The 16,961-nt window shown below is 53.6% G+C and overlaps 5 protein-coding genes across 5 annotated transcripts; 2 read left to right on the top strand and 3 right to left on the bottom strand.

The window, feature by feature from the left end:
• Positions 1 to 172: 172 nt before the first annotated feature.
• N0V96_007818 (uncharacterized protein) lies at positions 173 to 1,951 on the bottom strand (the record flags this gene model as incomplete). Its single annotated transcript, XM_053196446.2, has 4 exons — positions 173 to 599; positions 652 to 1,380; positions 1,442 to 1,488; positions 1,544 to 1,951. The coding sequence occupies 4 exons, from the start codon at positions 1,949 to 1,951 to the stop codon at positions 173 to 175; spliced, it is 1,611 nt and encodes a 536-aa protein (XP_053046097.1).
• Positions 1,952 to 3,838: 1,887 nt separating this feature from the next.
• PAM18 (mitochondrial import inner membrane translocase subunit TIM14) lies at positions 3,839 to 4,335 on the bottom strand (the record flags this gene model as incomplete). Its single annotated transcript, XM_053196445.1, has 3 exons — positions 3,839 to 3,980; positions 4,098 to 4,225; positions 4,285 to 4,335. The coding sequence occupies 3 exons, from the start codon at positions 4,333 to 4,335 to the stop codon at positions 3,839 to 3,841; spliced, it is 321 nt and encodes a 106-aa protein (XP_053046096.1).
• A 521-nt stretch (positions 4,336 to 4,856) lies between these two features.
• RLP24 (ATPase-activating ribosome biosynthesis protein) lies at positions 4,857 to 5,732 on the top strand (the record flags this gene model as incomplete). Its single annotated transcript, XM_065758141.1, has 3 exons — positions 4,857 to 4,861; positions 4,970 to 5,081; positions 5,175 to 5,732. 3 exons carry the CDS (start codon positions 4,857 to 4,859, stop codon positions 5,730 to 5,732), a joined length of 675 nt encoding a protein of 224 aa, XP_065613283.1.
• Positions 5,733 to 6,486: 754 nt separating this feature from the next.
• Positions 6,487 to 7,038, bottom strand: N0V96_007815 (uncharacterized protein; the record flags this gene model as incomplete). The annotated part of the gene is made up of 2 exons (XM_053196443.1): positions 6,487 to 6,876; positions 6,946 to 7,038. The coding sequence occupies 2 exons, from the start codon at positions 7,036 to 7,038 to the stop codon at positions 6,487 to 6,489; spliced, it is 483 nt and encodes a 160-aa protein (XP_053046094.1).
• A 7,799-nt stretch (positions 7,039 to 14,837) lies between these two features.
• N0V96_007814 (uncharacterized protein) lies at positions 14,838 to 16,143 on the top strand (the record flags this gene model as incomplete). The annotated part of the gene is made up of 2 exons (XM_053196442.2): positions 14,838 to 15,211; positions 15,342 to 16,143. The coding sequence occupies 2 exons, from the start codon at positions 14,838 to 14,840 to the stop codon at positions 16,141 to 16,143; spliced, it is 1,176 nt and encodes a 391-aa protein (XP_053046093.1).
• Positions 16,144 to 16,961: the final 818 nt, after the last annotated feature.

Genomic DNA, 16,961 nt, shown 5'->3' with positions numbered 1-16,961 from the left:
GCGTTGGGAAAATTCATGATGGTCTATGGGGTATCTAGTGTAAGCCCCGAATGAGCAAGAGACGAATTCCTGTTCATGCAATTTCTATGCACGCCTAATAAGCCATCCTCCAAGCGTGCTCACGTGTATGCGTTGAAGAAGAATGCTCTTCCACATGCCGGCCCAAGCAACTTCACTTCGCCTCAACCTGCTCCTTCTCAGCATTGTCCCGGTTCTTGTCAACTCTCTCCCTGACAGCCACACCAAGCATCGCCTGCATGGTATAAGCCGCGTCGTTACCCGCGTTGTGGAGGTTGCTGTGCTCGATGCCCAGGTCAGTCAGCACCATACCCAAGCTGCGGCCCTGCGATTCACCACGCCACGCCTGGTGCATGTCCTTGGAGTCGAGGGTACGACTCGCGACGCCGCTGATGCCCCAGAGCTCCACGCCCATCTTATCCAGGTATCCGAGATCGGCTCCGAGGTCGTGGCCGAGGAGGACGATGGTGCGGGGACGCTTGTCTTTGTCGGCGGCGTCCTCCTTACGGTCGAAGGAGAGGTCGCTGACGGCGGTGCGGACCTGGTCGGGGAGCTCGCTGAGCTTAGGGTACTCGCTCTTGCTGTATATTGTTAGTTGACGCTTCTCCTCGAGGGTGACAGCAAACTACGTACCCAAAGTTGAAGAGCTCAGGACAACCCTTGATGTACTTGCGGTTACGGATGTGACGGTATTCGTAAGTAACGAAATGGTGGTTCTTGATAAACGAAACCCAGTTGCGGCCGTTCTCGCCAGGCGGAACGCCAACGAGGTCATTGGTGTCCAGAGTCGAGATTCCAATCTCCAAGACTGTTCCGTGGTGCTCCTCGGCGACTTCAATGTCGATGCAAACAAAGACCACATTCTGCTCCAGCGCATGAGGGGCCGGCTTATCCAGCTCGACCTCCTTGTTCTTCTCGTCAACATCGCTAGCCTTGGGACGAAGACCGAGGTACAGCTGCGCATCGTAGAGGGACTCGGCCCGGTTCAGCGCCTTGTCCTGCTTCTTCTTCTTGCTCTTGGTTTTGATGTCCTTGAAGTTGGCGTGCATGTTGAGCAGCTTCATGAGCGTCTCCATTCCGAAGGGGGTGGCATCATCGCACGCGTCGTCATCCTCGGGAGACGGGATCGCGTCGTTGAGGGCGCGGTACTCGTTGTACGAGGCGGAGCGGGCGATGTACTTGGGCCGGATGGTGCAGCTGGAGCCGAACACGAGGTAGAACATCTCGCCTGGCTTACCAGCAGGGATGGTCAGCTTCGTCTGAATCGAGGCATTGACGACGTCTAGGAAGTGCTGGAATTGAATGGTCGGAACGAAGATGTAGGGCGACTGATCCAAGGCCTTGGGGTGGTAGACGTAAAAGCTAAAAAGGAGTTAACTTCTCTCGTATGATGAAGCCTGTCTGGATCTCGATGGCTACTTACAAGTCCCAATTGTGCTCCTCGGTTATGTCATCAAAGAAGGGAGTTGCCTGTATTGGGCGTCAGCTAGAGAAATGATGCATCTTGACAGCGTGAGTCGCTCACCTTCGGTCGATTGGTCTTGCCGATGAAGCTCAGAGGGTATCTCTGGACGACATCCCACGAGACGAAGGCCATGTTCTCCGCCGAGAGGTCGCCCGCCTTCATGCCCTTGAACTCGGGAAAGTCTTGCTTCATTAAGGCGTTGAAATCCGCAGGAGCTAACTTCTCAGACTTGGAAGGCTCGAGAGGTGGTCCGATATAGTAGGGAGTTTTCTTCTCGACTGGCTTGGTAATGGATTTTCCCTGAATTGCTGCTTTTTTGGCTGCAATCTGGCGATCGAGAAGGAGAGGGTCCAGGACAATTTCCTCTAGGGTATCTTCTACGTATTGAGAAGCCTCTTCCTCGAAGAAGATTTCGTCGCCAAAAGCTCCGAACAGACGCTCGAGCTGTTCAGCCTGGGCGACGGCCATTGCGGAGTGAGTGTGCGGAAGGTGTAAAGAATCCGTAATGTGTGGATGCACGAGACAAGTGGGAGATGAAATTCTGAAAGACGAAACAAAGTGCCTGAATCGGCCAAAAAGAAGCGGTTTGGTTTAACTTAGTACGTATGAGTGAGACCTTCTCGTGGATGTGTGGTTGACGGGGAATTATTGGGTTGACGAAGCTGAGTTGAACTTGGTAGAAGTAGAAGGGGAGATCTCTGAGTTGGGGCGCCCTTTTGAAGGTAGAAGGCTCGTGGATCAAAGAGAAAGAGAAAGAGGCATTGAGATGAGGTGCCTTCCCTAACGGTAATTGGAATACTCAGCTAGAAGATGGAACAATCAAGATGAGTAGAATTACAAGGCGGAGTGTGGACAAAACTCATAAATCCAGCCTTGGAAGATTATGAACACTGCAGGGAGAATAAACGGAGGCTGATCATAGAGACTGCAGTGACAAAACTCCCTCAAAAATACATTGCTAGGATCATTCAAGCACTGTTGCTGTGAGCACGGAGATTTGAATTCTTTCATGCCCTCCGTGCCTGCATTTATGGTAGCAACAACTTGACAAAACTCAGAGTCCCATAGGACGATGTGGTCTGAAATGATGAGAGATCCGCTGATACTCTCTCAATCTGCATAGCCTTCTGTCAAGAAAGGGTCATTAAGAGGACATAAGAGTCTTTGAAATCACTTTGCTAGCTGCTACTGAGAACGTCTTTGACAAGTCGTATGTAGTTGACGATCAGAAGAATCGAGAAAAGGTCAACACCAATATTCCAGCAGAATTAGATCTCTCTAAAGCGAAGAACTTGCGAGTTGCAAAGACCTTTTCCCCCACTGAGCTGCTCTCAGCTAGGGAATGACTGAGATGACCAGACCTTGTGGACAGAATTAGGCACTTACCTCAAGGCTAGTTACTGCAAATAAGTCGGCTGGAAGAAGAAACAAAGCTTTCAGCGACATCTCAGGCAGGCTGGACAGATTAAGTTTCCATGACGGGACGCTTCCAAACGTTTACTTACAAGTAGATATGTCGAAACCCGAGCATTTGCGATGTCAAACGTTCCAGTCGTCAAGCTGTAAGATGGCTTGAAGTGGTGAAAATAGCTAGCGGCAAACAGGTGAAAACATCTCAGCTGTCTAACTTTGGCCATGGATATATGCATTGATACTATTCAGATCGAAAACTGCTTCGCAATTGGATCAGACTGAAATTGTTCACGCAATTCTTACACAACAGCCGCGGCCCAACAAACCTACCTCAACACTAGACAACTTACTGTATCAGCGCAAACAGCAGCCCAATGTCCAAACTTTCCCCAGTCAAAGCATTCTCACAGACAATCCGAATCGATCCACCCTACCTTAGGGTGACTAGGGGTGTCTCCATCCATCGCACCATCACTGAACGCCAACGGCCACCAGCTTGCTTTCCTTTCCAACCTGCTCTTACGCTTCAAAAGGCGCTCGTCCACATGTAGCTCACAGAACGGAGGCAAATGCGGTGATATCATATGGTGTATGGAAGAGAAGAGAGACGAGAGGGTCTCATGCCATTAAACATAATGTTACAACAGGCCCCGATACCCAAAGACCAGACCATCCCAGCCCGGCCATACGCGAACCCCCTCTTTTTAGAACCCCTCTGAGGAGGTCTATGTCGTCGCCTGTAAAACGCCACCGCTATGAAGAACGACTAATCTGTTATTACAAAACCATGTAGGCACGCGGAATTCGGACTTGGGCAGGAAAGGGGCGCCGCCCGTCCATCCGTTCGTTGATCCCATGGTATCTTTGTTTCGTTCATATGTTTCGTTCGTGCTTGTTGTTACATTTCCAGTTTTTTGGACGCCGAGATGAGGACGGCTAGTGTCAAGACGTCGTCTTCTCGAGCAGTTCCTTTGCCTCGTTGACCTTGGTTGCGAGGTACGGGCTACCGCCGCGATCGGGGTGGTTCAGGAGCATCAGGGTGCGGTGCTGCTTGCGAATCTTGTCACGAGTGACGCCGCTCTCCCTAAGAACGCACCATGTTAGACCTTGTTTAGTCTTTCCGACCCTCTCAGGTTGACATCGTCGTCCCGAGTGTTTCGCCAGGTTTCCGTGCTTCGGGGGTGAGGGTTCGTCGGCTTACTGGAGGGACAGAATGAGGCATGCCTCCTTCTTGTTCATCTTGGGCTCGAAGCCACCCTTGTAGAAAGCCTTGCCCATCGCGCCCACGCCGCCGCGTGATCGGCGCCATGCGACCAGACCGGCTCGGCCCTGTAGGAACACTTGTGTTAGTCGTGGCTCTACATTGATGCGCTTTGCTTCTCTCGTACCAAGAAAGCTGCGACAGCAGCGCCGCCTCCAATAGCAAGAACAGAAGCCATGGTCACTAAGATTTCGTGTTGTGTGTCGTCGATGAGTTATTGGAAGGTGGTGGATGACTGCGGAAAAAAGCGGATGGGGTATCGCGAAGCAGGGTCTTCGGGTTTGGAGGAGAGCTTTTTTTTGGGCTGCAGTCGCCGCCGCTGATAGAGCAAGCCGCGATGCGCCGGTCTTGGTCCGTGCCGAGCCGTTTTTCGGAAGCTGTGTTGAACCGTTCCGACAAGCCCAGTGTGAAAGCTGGATATGTATTATGTCAGCAGACCCTTGGGTTCCACCAATCCCGCTGCAATCTTATCGCAGCAAAGAACCACCTCCGTCCCCCCCTGCCCCACCACAATCGATAAGCGGTGCCTCGGAGCGGCAGAAGAAAAATTTCTAAAAAACTTTTGGAGAGCGAGGCCTTGATCACCGCCTTCTGAACCCTCCCCGTGTGTGTTTGGAAGAGTCGTCGAAACCAACACCAACAACCCAACAACCTTGTGACTACTCCCGTGATACCCGTGAAGGTATCGACGCCGTCACAATGAGGTATGCTCTTGTCTATTATTCCATTGGTCTTACACGTCAACCATTGATCCGCGGTTTACTTTCACTCCATTGGTTTTTGCAAGCTTTCTAACTTCGTGATGCTTCTAGAATCGAGACGTGCTACTTTTGTAGTCGCCCTGCCTACCCCAGCAAGGGCATCACCTTTGTCCGAAATGACTCCAAGGTCTTTCGCTTCTGCCGCAGCAAGTGCCACAAGAACGTACGTCTCTAAGTCGTCTTCAACGACTTTTGCGAAGAACCCAAACCCCCCCTTCCCCTCGGCCAATGGACTAACCGCCCCTTGGCACTACAGTTCAAGATGAAGCGCAACCCGCGCAAGCTCAAGTGGACAAAGGCCTACCGCGCCTCGGCGCACAAGGAGATGACGGTCGACAGTACCCTTCAGTTTGGCGCGCGGCGCAACGTCCCCGTCCGCTACGACCGCGACCTCGTCGCCAAGACGCTCAAGGCCATGGAGCGCGTCTCCGAGATCCGCTCCCGCCGCGAGCGCGTCTTTTACAAGAAGCGCATGCAAGGAAAACGCGAGCGCGAGATTGCCGCCGCACGCAAGCTCGTTGCCGAGAACGAGCACTTGCTGCCCCGCATGCGCGGCTCCGAGAAGAAGAGGCTCGCCGCCGAGGGCGCCACCGAGGAGGAGATTGCCGCCCTCGAGGCCGAGGGCCGCTTGTCCAAGAGCAAGGCCGGCAAGGTGTTTGGTCGCGAGAAGATTCGCCAGCGGGTCACTGTCGACGGCGACGTTGTCGAGGAGCGCGAGGGCGGCGTCATGCAGGAGGACGACGGCGAGTGGGACGACGAGGATGCGGAGGAGGACGACGATGACGAGGACGGCGATGTCGACATGGAGGATTGAGCTTGACGACGACAACGATGAGGGACGTTTTTGTCACGTCTTTTGTTTAACGAACCGACCAAAAGGAGGAGGGGGATCCCCCGTCCCATCGAGGGATAGGAGAAGACGGAGAAAAGAAGCCAACAAAACCGGTCGAAGAGAAAGAAAGACAAAATGCTAATCGATGAATGGGCCTCTCTCTTCTCTCCGCTCTCCTTCAGCAGAGACAAGAGTTGGTTTGGGGGGCCTTTGTTTTTATACACGGGCGTTCAGGGATACAAAAGGGCTATTTAGCATCGACGGCGTTTGGTGGCTCTGAGAAGGAATACCACAAAAAGTTATCCAAGGTCCAGATTGATTCAGATCAGTTCCTCCGTTATCTCAGCCGCCACCTCTCCTCCCGTCTTGTGGATGCCGTATCCTCCCGGTCCGCGTTGTCTGGTATTGCCACCCGGAAGCACTCCGCGATCTCGAGGGTATTCGAAGCTGTCTAGACTGAATAACGGCATGCTAACAGAAACGCGCGCCATCACGTTGTGATCGCATTCCCTTTCTCAGAAAGAAGGAGCAAGTGAAATAGACATGGCGAATGCAATCTTACAAACTGTCAAATCTCCTACATGCTCTCAAAAACAATGCAAGTGAAATCGCTCAAGACGAGCGTCGCGGGTATCAATGCCTTTCAAATATTATACAAACGAAACCACCTTAACTCCAGGTATCCCGCAATACCATCACCGGCAACGTACACGCCGTTCGGGGGATGTCATGCTTTTCAAGCACCCTCCTCCTCCTTCTTGGTAGTATGGTGAAAAGCCTTGGGCGGCATGGGCAGACCGGCCTCGACATCCTCAATAATCTTCTTCTCGAGCGCCTCCTTACGCTTCACCTCCTCCTCTTCTGTCGCCTCGGCGCCAGGCACCACGCTCCCCGTATAATTGCCGGCGCCGCCGCGGCCAGAAGCGCCCCTCGCCGCCGACCGCGCAATGCTGGCGTTCACGGCCGCCTGTGTCTTGCTCGCGAGCTCCTCTTGCTGCTTGGTGCCGGGGAGAGAGGTCGGGTCTACGTAGTTGCCCGAACCTCCTCGTCCCGCGCGCACGTAGCCGGTCGAGGTCGGTAATGTCGAGGAAGCGGCGACGTCGGTCGACTTTTGGGCCTCAATATCCTGTTTGTCGCGGAGCATTTTGGATTAGCTACAAGTTGCTCTTAGAGGATAGGCCGTCTCGCGTATTACCTCTGGCTTGGCCTTTTCAGCATCGTCCACGTCCTTCTTTGAAAAGAAGTTCCCTGAGCCTCCCCTCCCTACTTTGCGGAAAACGTCGGACATGGTATTTGTCTCCAGGGGTCCTCGAGCTTGGTGCTGCGGGCGAAATGGGACCGCGATGCGACTAGGTCTGGCTGAATACTGCTAAAAGTCCGGAGCAATCTGGAAGACGACCACCGCAAAAGAACGGGTGCGACACAGTCGAAAACGTGGAATGAACAGGATGGAAATGCGGTAAGGAGATCAAGAGTGCTGCCTGGTATCTCTAGGCAAATGGTTCAGTAAGAAAAAGTGACGTTCGGTTTTGGTGTAATTGGCACTCCCTACCGGCTAGCCACTTGCATAGTGTGGCGCCGCGGGGTTAATCAAAGCTACGTGGGATGGGCCACTTTATCAGTGTCCGCAGTCGGGCTTCCGAGAGACAGGAATTCATTCCAGTTTATCGACGACAGACATTCCTGAACACCAGGTTGCTGTGCGCCGGTTGCCCCGAGTCTTCGGAGAATGGCTTTAATGTTTCTCGTATGGCTCCCTTTATGACAACATATTCCCTCCTCGGAACAAGACGCGTGCGGCTCAACAAGGGGAAAGACAGCTCACGCAACGCAGCACTCGCTTGTCGATCGCTGCATCCGGACATGTCCTGCCCTTCACTCATCCTGGATCTTCCATGTGCTGCTGTCAAGGGATAATTATGCTCAGCTTCGGACAAGTTCAGAGAGAGATCGACAGGTACGTCGACCAGGGCCCATGACTTCCTAGTCTTTAACAATAGCAGTGTCTTGCAAAGACATGTTTGAAGCATCTTCATCGTCGGGACAGAGATGAGTGCTCTGCAAAATCCCAAGCTGTCAGCCCTCCCCGAAAGGTGGCTGCTGAGAGACTTTCCCATTGCAGCTCTCGCGATGAGCTCTACCACCTTAGCCAGTCTAAGGGTCCAACCCCCTCTCTTTCCGGTCTCTTTGTGTGAAGGGGGAGCGGAACGCACGGGAGCGGCAGCACCAAAAACCTTCTCCCGATCCCCGATGAACCTTCCCTACGGTTCGGTGCTTCTCTATTAACACAAAGAGAAAAGAGGTCCAACATAAGGAAATATCATCATCCCACGTGGAATGCCTCTGCTGACTGCTGACGCAGGTACGCTGGCAATCGGACTGGTAAAAGCACAACTAAGAACCCTTCGCCTGGGGATGTTGTAGGCGTCCCTCGGACGCCTGTCTAATGATAGGGAGGTAAAGAGGCCCCCATTTCTATCTTAAAGAAAGCGATACTTGACGGTACGAATGTGTACCTGTGGGGTATCCACTTTCATGGACAGGGTTTTTGATAGCGACACGCATCCGACGGAGACTGGAGGGGTGATGTGCAGCTGCGGCAAGACGCGCTGATCATCCTAGTCCATTTGTGAAAGCGGCATCCACAGGTATCTCCGCTGTTCTTCTGTTCTTGTCATGACAGCGCGCGCGGGGATGGCAACGTAGCAGATAACATGCTGGACCGTTTCCGAGAGGAGCTGAGGTGATAAATCCCAGGCATCCGTATCTTGGTGGAAAGATAGGCAAAAAGCGAATTCCCATACTCACGTAAGACCGTAAGAAGGGGCGCAGCGCAACTCTGTCCTTTTTACGCTCAGTCCTATGACCTGTGAGAACAGGCATCTGCTTGTTCCGTGTCTCGATTCTTTCAAGGCGCGAGGTCGGCCGCGAAGCTGTCACCTCACCCAGTAAACCTTATCTCTCTCGCGTACAGGGTTGCGCCTTTCCAGAGAGTCCGCCGGCACAACCGTTTTGTGAAATTGTGCGGCCGGCGACGATCGGCGGGGGTTGTTGCCTCGATGGGAGAGCTTTTATGCATGGAGAAACCAGCTTCGGGATGGCATGGCACTGTTCAGAGAGTGAGGGGGGTGCAGCTGCAATGGAACAGGGCAGGACCCTGGCTCACTTGTCTCAACTGCCTTACTGCCGTGCTGCTGAGGTTTTGGGAGCAATCGACGATTTGGCCCAGTGGCTCCCTTTCAACCCGCTCGATGTGCTAGGAGAGCCCTGTAACAGTGAGAGACCGAAGTGTGATAAAGTTGGCGATCGACAACACGTTGACAGTTTCGCGGTGGAGTTGCCATTGGGGCGTTGCCCTTAGTGTGCTTTTGTTTTGCGCAAACCGGCTCTAGAGTGAAAAAAAAAAAAAAATACGGAGTAGTCGGAGTGTGCGCCGATGCACTTGAATCCTGTGATTTGTCGAGGGACAATGTTGGGAGAATGCTTAATCGTACCTGGCCGTCTTGTGGGAACCCTTTGTCGATCACGGATCATGGGTATAGTGTAGGACACGACGAGCTGATGCCAACGTGGTTCTTGCGTTAATCAGACGCAGATGAAGTCGACCTCGAAATGCGAAGATGAATAGTTGCCCTCTTCAGTTAACGGCCAACAAGGCATCCCCGTACTGTGTCTGTTGTAGAATATGGAGACCATGCCTACTCAGTTTACTCGCAAACCCATTTTGCATGTGTTACACAGCATTGTTAGCTGCCGTCGATAATTGGTTGGACCTTTGAACAACGTTTCTTCCATCTCGATTGCTCTCAGCGCAACGACAACAAGACCAGCGCTTCCGAGAGCCTTGCTAGAAGTACGCTCGTGGATGTTGCTTCTGATAGTTAACCTCTCAAGCAATTTGTCACCGGCTTGAGCCAACTTTCATCGACGTCCAGTTCAAGGTAGTCAAATCTCGCTAGCTGTGTGCTCTAATCTCCTAGACACTGGTTACAGTTCCTCTGGTTCAGTTGGCCACATTCAATCGCAGCGGGCGTGAAAACCGGTGAAGGGGTTTGAGACTGTCAAAGAATCAAGATGTGAAGCAGAGGAGGCGGAAGGCGGGACTAGAGGCGCAAAGCCCGCTGGCGTTACGGGAGACCCCAGAGTCCAAGTTGATGCCACAAGAACAGGTTCGCGTCCTCTTTTTTCTGAGACAAGAGCGGCTCGTCGACGTTGGGGAAACACCGAAGACACAGCTACCAACGGCAGAAACCGAGAACGCATTTTGCATGCGTTCAAAGCGTCACTTTTGGTGACTGAAACTCTGGTCACCCAGGCTTAGACTTGAACAGCTGCGCCCAGTGAAGCACTAGTTGCATGCCGAACTTAGGTAATGCCTATGAAGGCGAGGTTGGCAATATTCAAGATTCGGGCAGAGGGTGCGTTGTCTCTTTCTCGCGTGCGGTGTGGCTTGGCCATCTCCGGACATTGGCGAGTAGATTGATGTTAGAGGACATCTCTGCTGACGATCTTTGGACTGCGTTACCAATGCCTAGCCCAGGCTGAGCGATGGCATCCAGGAAACAATAGCGTCAAGTGGCAAAGGCATCCCATTCTGGCCGGTCAGAGGCAAGAGTCGGCAGCATAAGCGACGGTCTGCGTCGGGGAGCGCAATAATGACGGGGTGGACGACGTTCCGCCAGAGGCACGAGAATCCACCCGACTTGCCCAGAGCAGAAGCCCGCATGGCGCCCGATGGAGGAGGGGAGGGGGCCAGCTGACCGTCCCGAATCGCAATGGCGGCCCCCCTAGCACGGCGTGAGGGAGACGGAGACGAGACCGGGCCCAGGACTGACCGTCTGACCGATATCCTGGTCAACAGCTGGACTCTATCAAATTCCAGCAGATTGCCGGTCAGCGGAAGGTCTGGAGAGCAGGAGTGTTGTAAGAGACGGCCGACGGCGAAGGTGTAAACTGTTGGTTCCGTGCTGAGAACGAGAACAGCGCAGTAGGCCGGGCCGGAAAGGAAAGCTGTTTGGTCGGGTTCGCGTTGCTCCAACGCCGCCTCAGTCAACTTCAGGCCAGGCCGACCGTCTCAGCGGACAAGTCCTGTGATTAGTGGTCACTAGGAGGGGCCTGTATCTGGTCAGAAGGTGGTGGAGGAGGTAAGCTGGTGGTGGGGAAGCCCCAGGCGTGTGGTTGTGATGTCCGGTTCTGGCGCGGATGATTGGGAGGACGTTTCGCTGGGGTGTCTGGTTAGTGTGGAGCAAGATGGAAGAGGACGAAGAGGACAAGGAGTGCGAGAGGGGGAAGGAGGAGTGGGCAGGGGACGGGGGTGGTGTTATCGTCAACTTACTGTGTGTGGTAAAGTACGGCAGACTGCAGTGGTGTTGGTGGTGGTGGTGGTGGTGGTGGCTCTCCATCGTCGCAATCCGTTGATGGTTGTAGCACGTCTCCAAAACGGACACGAGAGCTTGAACGGCACACGGTGTAGGGCTTTGTTTGTCCGATGTTCTGCCTGTCGTTTCCCATCTGCTTTGGCCGCGATGCTTTACGTCCATTTACGGATTGAAGCCGCAGCTGTTGCCCCTGAGTTGACAAAGAATTGAACTCATGTTTGGTCCGCGCTCGGAGGGAAACTACGTCACTGGTTGAGATACGGGTGGATTGGAACTTCCCCAGGAACGTGACTGACCAGGGCACTGTCTCCACTGTGTATTTGTCACAGAATTGTACAGACAGTCGTACAGTGTGTAGTGACTTGTTACTGTTCAGGAAGAATGTGCAGATAAGATACGTACCTTCTCTTGCCCGGGATTAGATGATGCTTACCTAAGGGAGAGCTCACCGGGCCTGCACTGTGTACCTGCGTTGTTCCTCAGCACCAACATGAGAGAAGTTCGTACCTGCCTCGCACCCGCCTCGCACCCAACGACTTGTCAACCCAACAACGCCGTCGAAGACCTGTCTCCTGCTTGGCTTCCGTGTGATCAACGATCAGCAGAACCGTCCATCGGGGATTTTCTTTATTTTGGATTCTTCATCGTTTCTTTTCCCTTGTCTTTTGTACACGTACCTGTACTTGCTGTTCCTCGAGTTGCCTTGCTCCTCGCACTTCTCTGAGCCTACTACCGGTAGCATGCAGATCCAATGAAGAAACAACAGGTTTATGATAACGTCGCCTTTTTCGAAGAAAGAAGAAAACGAAACAACGGTTGTGAAGCACAGAGTACTCAAACCAAAGTGCCAAATCACAGTCAAGGCACACAGGTCGGCAATTGCAGAAACACTAGGAGGCATCCACCCGAGTTTCAATAAGACATCTTTTCCATGCCTTTTTGCGCAATGCCTACTTCGTACCTTGCCTCCTTGCTTCTTCCCACTTTTGCAGCTTACCATGGACACTCACTCCGGAGTATCATGTACTAAGGTTCTCGCGCAGTGTTCCCCAAGCTTGGGTTTCTGCCGTTGACAACCCCCTCACGCTCTCGCTCATTCGACCAACGCACAGCGCATTACGCACAGCTCACACAGCTCACAACCTTGAAGCTCGCACAACACAACTTTGGCATGACCTAGCATAGCAGCAATGCGAAGCTACTGCCTTCTCCCCCGCGTGCGAACTTCCGTTCCTGATCCGATGGAAACCACCTTCTCCAGTTAAACGAGACCAGAGGCGACCAATGCTCTCTCCCCTTCTCCGCCCTATGCCCCAACGCCCCAACTTGATGCTCACTGCTCCAGCCTCCAGCTCTATGGCCCGGGAGCAGTCGCCTGTCCTCCCGCCTGCCTGCCTCTATGGAGCCTCCACGTTAGGGGAGCAGAGCCGTCGTGGGGTGCGACGCAACTCTGAACCTGGCAATCCGCTGAAACATGCCACTTGCGGTCGATAGGCCTCTCGCTTCCGACCAAGACACGACATTCTTCACAACTCATTGGAGCCTGTTGTCTCAATCATTCCACATCGTTACCTCGCGAACAGGAAACCAAAAGAAGGAGAGAAGCAGAAAAAAAAGATTTGGCGGTCACCAGACTAGCAAGGTCCCGACAAGTCTTCAGACGACTACGAAGTATCCGTACGGGATCAAGGGGAACCAGACAATCAGAGAAATAATTAGGCACTCGAGCCAAACTACGCCACCCTGGTCCAGCTAGGGACCAAGGCACGAGTCCACCTGTGTTGGTGTACGGGCGAGGCGTTTACCAACAAAGGCCGCGTTTCTTTGAGCGTCTCTCTTGTTGGCTTAGTCGCCTGGCATAGATCCTGGGGCAGAATTACTCCCATACCACATACATCCACCGTATATCGTCATATCCGCGCTTGTTTTAAGGATACGAATCATCCAAGTTCAGAAAGCATCATCGAGAACGACCGACGAGAGGCAACAGCATCTGCGAGCACCCAAGAGTCGAGAATAAAAGTGCCATACATAAAATTGCTATTTACGATGTGCAACTCAAGCACGCTATCGGCCCTGGCCATCAATGGGTCTGGGCTCTGGGACGAAGGACGAGGGTTATGGGTTACTGGGATGGATCCATGGGTTTCGTTCACCCCTCCCCCAGTGACCTTCCCCGCCGCACCGGCGCCTTACGGACACGTCCATCGCTCGGGAGGCCGACCATCGCTCGCCCATTGCCAAAGGACGACCACGGGCCATGCTCCATGCTCCTTGTTCCTGGCGCCCGTCCGCTGCGCTCACGGTCATGTCCACTTGCACCTTCCACCACCTGAGAGGTACATGCCAGCGTACCTTGATCCGGTTGCACACTGTGGGACACGGGGAAGGGGACAAGAGAAGTGAAGGTGGAAAGATACCTACAACACAGACGGCTACGCAGAGAGAAAGAGAGAGAGAGAGAGAGAGAGAGACGGAGAGAGGACCAGCCAGCCAGCCAGCCAGTCAGTCCCCTTCCCTCGTCCATGAACCCAGCTGCGCACCTCACCCTCACTTCCAACGCCAAAGCCTACGCCCCCTTTCTCTCTCAACACACACCCAGCCCCACCCACCCTCTCTTCTTTCTCTCTCCTCTGCCGCTTTCTCCTTCTTTCCCGCCCAGCGTCGTCGCTGTCTGCGCTCTGCGAGTTGAAGGTGGGAGGGGGAGTGTCGTGAGTGTGTGAGTCTGGTCCTGCTGCTGCGGTACGGTCTTCTGCCCCTCCCCTCCCTCCTCCTTCTGGCTCCTTCATCCTAGCGACCTGGTGGTGCAATACGACCAATGAAGGCTGATGCTCGTCCCCGACCAGCGCTTCTTTTCCATTTCTTTCTGGCAACTTGTTGGAAAGGGCCGTCTGGACTGTTTCGCCCATTGCTGGACTTTTTGGGTCCTCTTCCAAACGTACTCTGTCTCGAGCCCACAACTTTTTCCCTCTCACTTCAGCTACACCTCGATTCAAAGCACAGCATTCAAGCGGAAGGGTAAAGAGAAAAAAGTTGAATCTGGCCTGGACCTCGACAGCCCTGTTGATCATCAGTCGACTAACCCCAAGGCATCCTGACCGTTCAACACCACCACCACCACACTCACCACATGCTGTCGGCTGGTCCAGCTCGGAGCTACTAGGTACACCCGCCCACAGACACACCCCTGCCGAATTGCTGCTCCTCCCCAAAATAATATTATTTCTCGCCCGGAGGCTCGTCTTTGCGACTCACTTTCTACCTATCCATCTGTCTACCACCGCCAAACAACAACACACGATCCCACCGCGTTTACGAATCACTTCACTTTCACGATACTCTAGCAAGGGACAAAGTGTTCGACACTCGTTGTCGAACCTGATTAGCATCGGTAGTTGGCAATGGCCTCTTCAAAGGTATGCCCGGAATCGGGATTCCGACCCAGGCCCTGCCCTGCTTAGCTCGCTCCCAACACGCATCTCAACCCAGTCTTGCTGATCACTTCGTCCTCGTTCAGGAAATGCAGCAGACCACAAGGCCATTGAACCAACACCGTCCCTCTCTATCAACTGCTTCCTCTTCCGGGCTTACCACACGACAATCCCACTCTCGCACCAACTCCCATTCCATCCTCAGCGGCGCTCTCAATGCCAACCACCGTGTGACTCGCCGCAAGTCAATGACAAATACCGCCGCGAACGCGGCGGCCATGGCAGCGGCAATCAAGGAAGTGGGCGGCGACAAAGTCACGCCCATTGCCGTCAGCTCTCGTAGAAACACGGCCTCAAAGAGTGCTGCAGCCCGCGCCGCCATCATCGGGAGTCTCCCCTCGCCTCCAGCGAGTCTGCCGACGCGTAAATTCCACTTGGATGGGAAGACAGAGATCCACGAGAGCGCCATTGAGGATGACCCAGTTAACGGGTCAGCCGACGAAGGCGATGATGATGCTCAAAAGGCTCGTATTCGTCGCGCCAGCGATGGACAGCCTCTCGTAAAAGAGGGCAGAAAGTTCAACCGCATCGAGCTCAAGTGCGAGACGTGCGGAAAGGGATACAAGCACAGCAGTTGCCTGACCAAGCATTTGTTCGTTTCCCTTCCTCTTTCCCAATTTCCTCATTCCATCCCAAATATCGTAGCGTGGGTTTCGAGACTTGCATGCTGGGTTCCCAAAATCAGAACTAGTCGAGCAGTTTGTTGACTCATTTCTGATCAGGTGGGAACACACTCCCGAGTGGTCCTTGACTTCCAAGCTGCTTATTTCTAAGCATCAGCAAGTCCAGCTCCTTGAGGCTGCCTCTGTCTTGTTGACCATGAACCACAAAGAGGAAGGCGATGCGGCGACTCCCCCGGATTCCGCCAAGGATTTCCCTAGTGACCAAGAAGAATCGACTTCTCCCGCTGCTTCTGGATATTCAGACGAGCGACACAGCTCTGCCGATACCACCCCACCTCCTCAATTGGAGGGATTCTCGACATCGGATCGTTCGTTCGCGAAGCGGTACGGGTCCGGAAGTGGATTCGGTCGTTCTTACCAGTCGGCGCCGTCCATCAATCCTCTCGTGACAGGCAGCATGCCCCGTGGATCAGGATTCTCTTCACACTTCCGTCAAACCAGCCAGGACCAACGACCGCCGTCGTCAGGAAGAAACGCCACCGGACAAGAAGATCAGGATCTGGCAGCCGCCGTGGAGCTCCTGAGCTGCAGCTTCAACAGCAACAACGGGAGAACAGTGCAGCTTCCAGCAGATGCCCCTCCTGTGCCCCCGCTACCGGCGCAATATCTCGATCAAGCGGCATCCTTCTCGAGTGCCGGGTTCAGCGCAGGTTTCAGTGCCGGATTCCTGAACAGCTTCCCTAGCAGGCAGCCAGAGAGCTTCACACGAGGCGAGGTCCGCGGCTCCGATGTCAAAATGGAAGACAGCGACAGCGTGATGGACGATGATGACTTTGACCGCCGATCTCGATCTCGAAGCGACGAAGATGACGACGGCGTCTTCGGACGTATGGAGGAATAGCGAAACTCCGTTCCACGATTGATGCCGACGGTATCTGAGGAGATGAGTACATAAAGATGGAAAGTGAGGGGAGGATGTGTTTCTTTTGTACCACCATATACTAAACCCTGTAAATGAGGTGGTTCTGTCTCCGCCGCCGATCTCTCAGCACCAAGGAGTGGAGGGCCCGGTCTTGCATCATGATCTGGCCCAGCAAGGCAGGTCGAAAGGATGGGATCGAGATTGCAACTCCACGAGGTTAAAGTGAGAGACGGAGAGGGCGTCGAGCGAATGCCCAAAGCTGTCACGCTGATGGTTCTGACGAGACAAACGAGTGCGATGCCCCAAGATTGGCCGCGACGCTCAGTGTTCGGTATGAAACCAGCACAACGAAATGAAATGAAAAAGATAAAAAAGTTCAAAAAAGCCTGCTTGATATTCGCCGCTGGTGACCTGTGTGACTTTTTGTCTGGATGAAAAAGAGGACTATTGATCGCGACGAGGCACTTGGGCTTGGAGCGTGGCTAATGTTTACCAACGACGATGGCTGAAGTGACGAGACAAGGTGGATGGTGGTTGGTGAGTTGGAACGTCAGCAGCAACCTTAACCAGGCACACCCGGAGCTTTGCTCCCGAAAGGCGAAGATTTGCATGTGAGCTCATCAAGCTTTGAAGATCACACAGACAAGACAGACACCAAGCAAAGCAAACGGGGAGGCAAAGGTGAGGTAGGCCAATTTTTGACGAGGTACAGATAGCATCCTCCTCCCCAAGACTTGAAAAGCTTTGGGGGGAGGTTTGCATGTATTAAATACTTCTAGAGCGGAAGGGGACGATGA

Source organism: Colletotrichum fioriniae (assembly GCF_027942845.1).
Source record: "Colletotrichum fioriniae strain IMI 355084 chromosome Unknown scaffold_9, whole genome shotgun sequence".
NCBI lineage: Eukaryota > Fungi > Ascomycota > Sordariomycetes > Glomerellales > Glomerellaceae > Colletotrichum > Colletotrichum fioriniae.
This window is presented reverse-complemented; position numbering and strand designations above follow the sequence as displayed.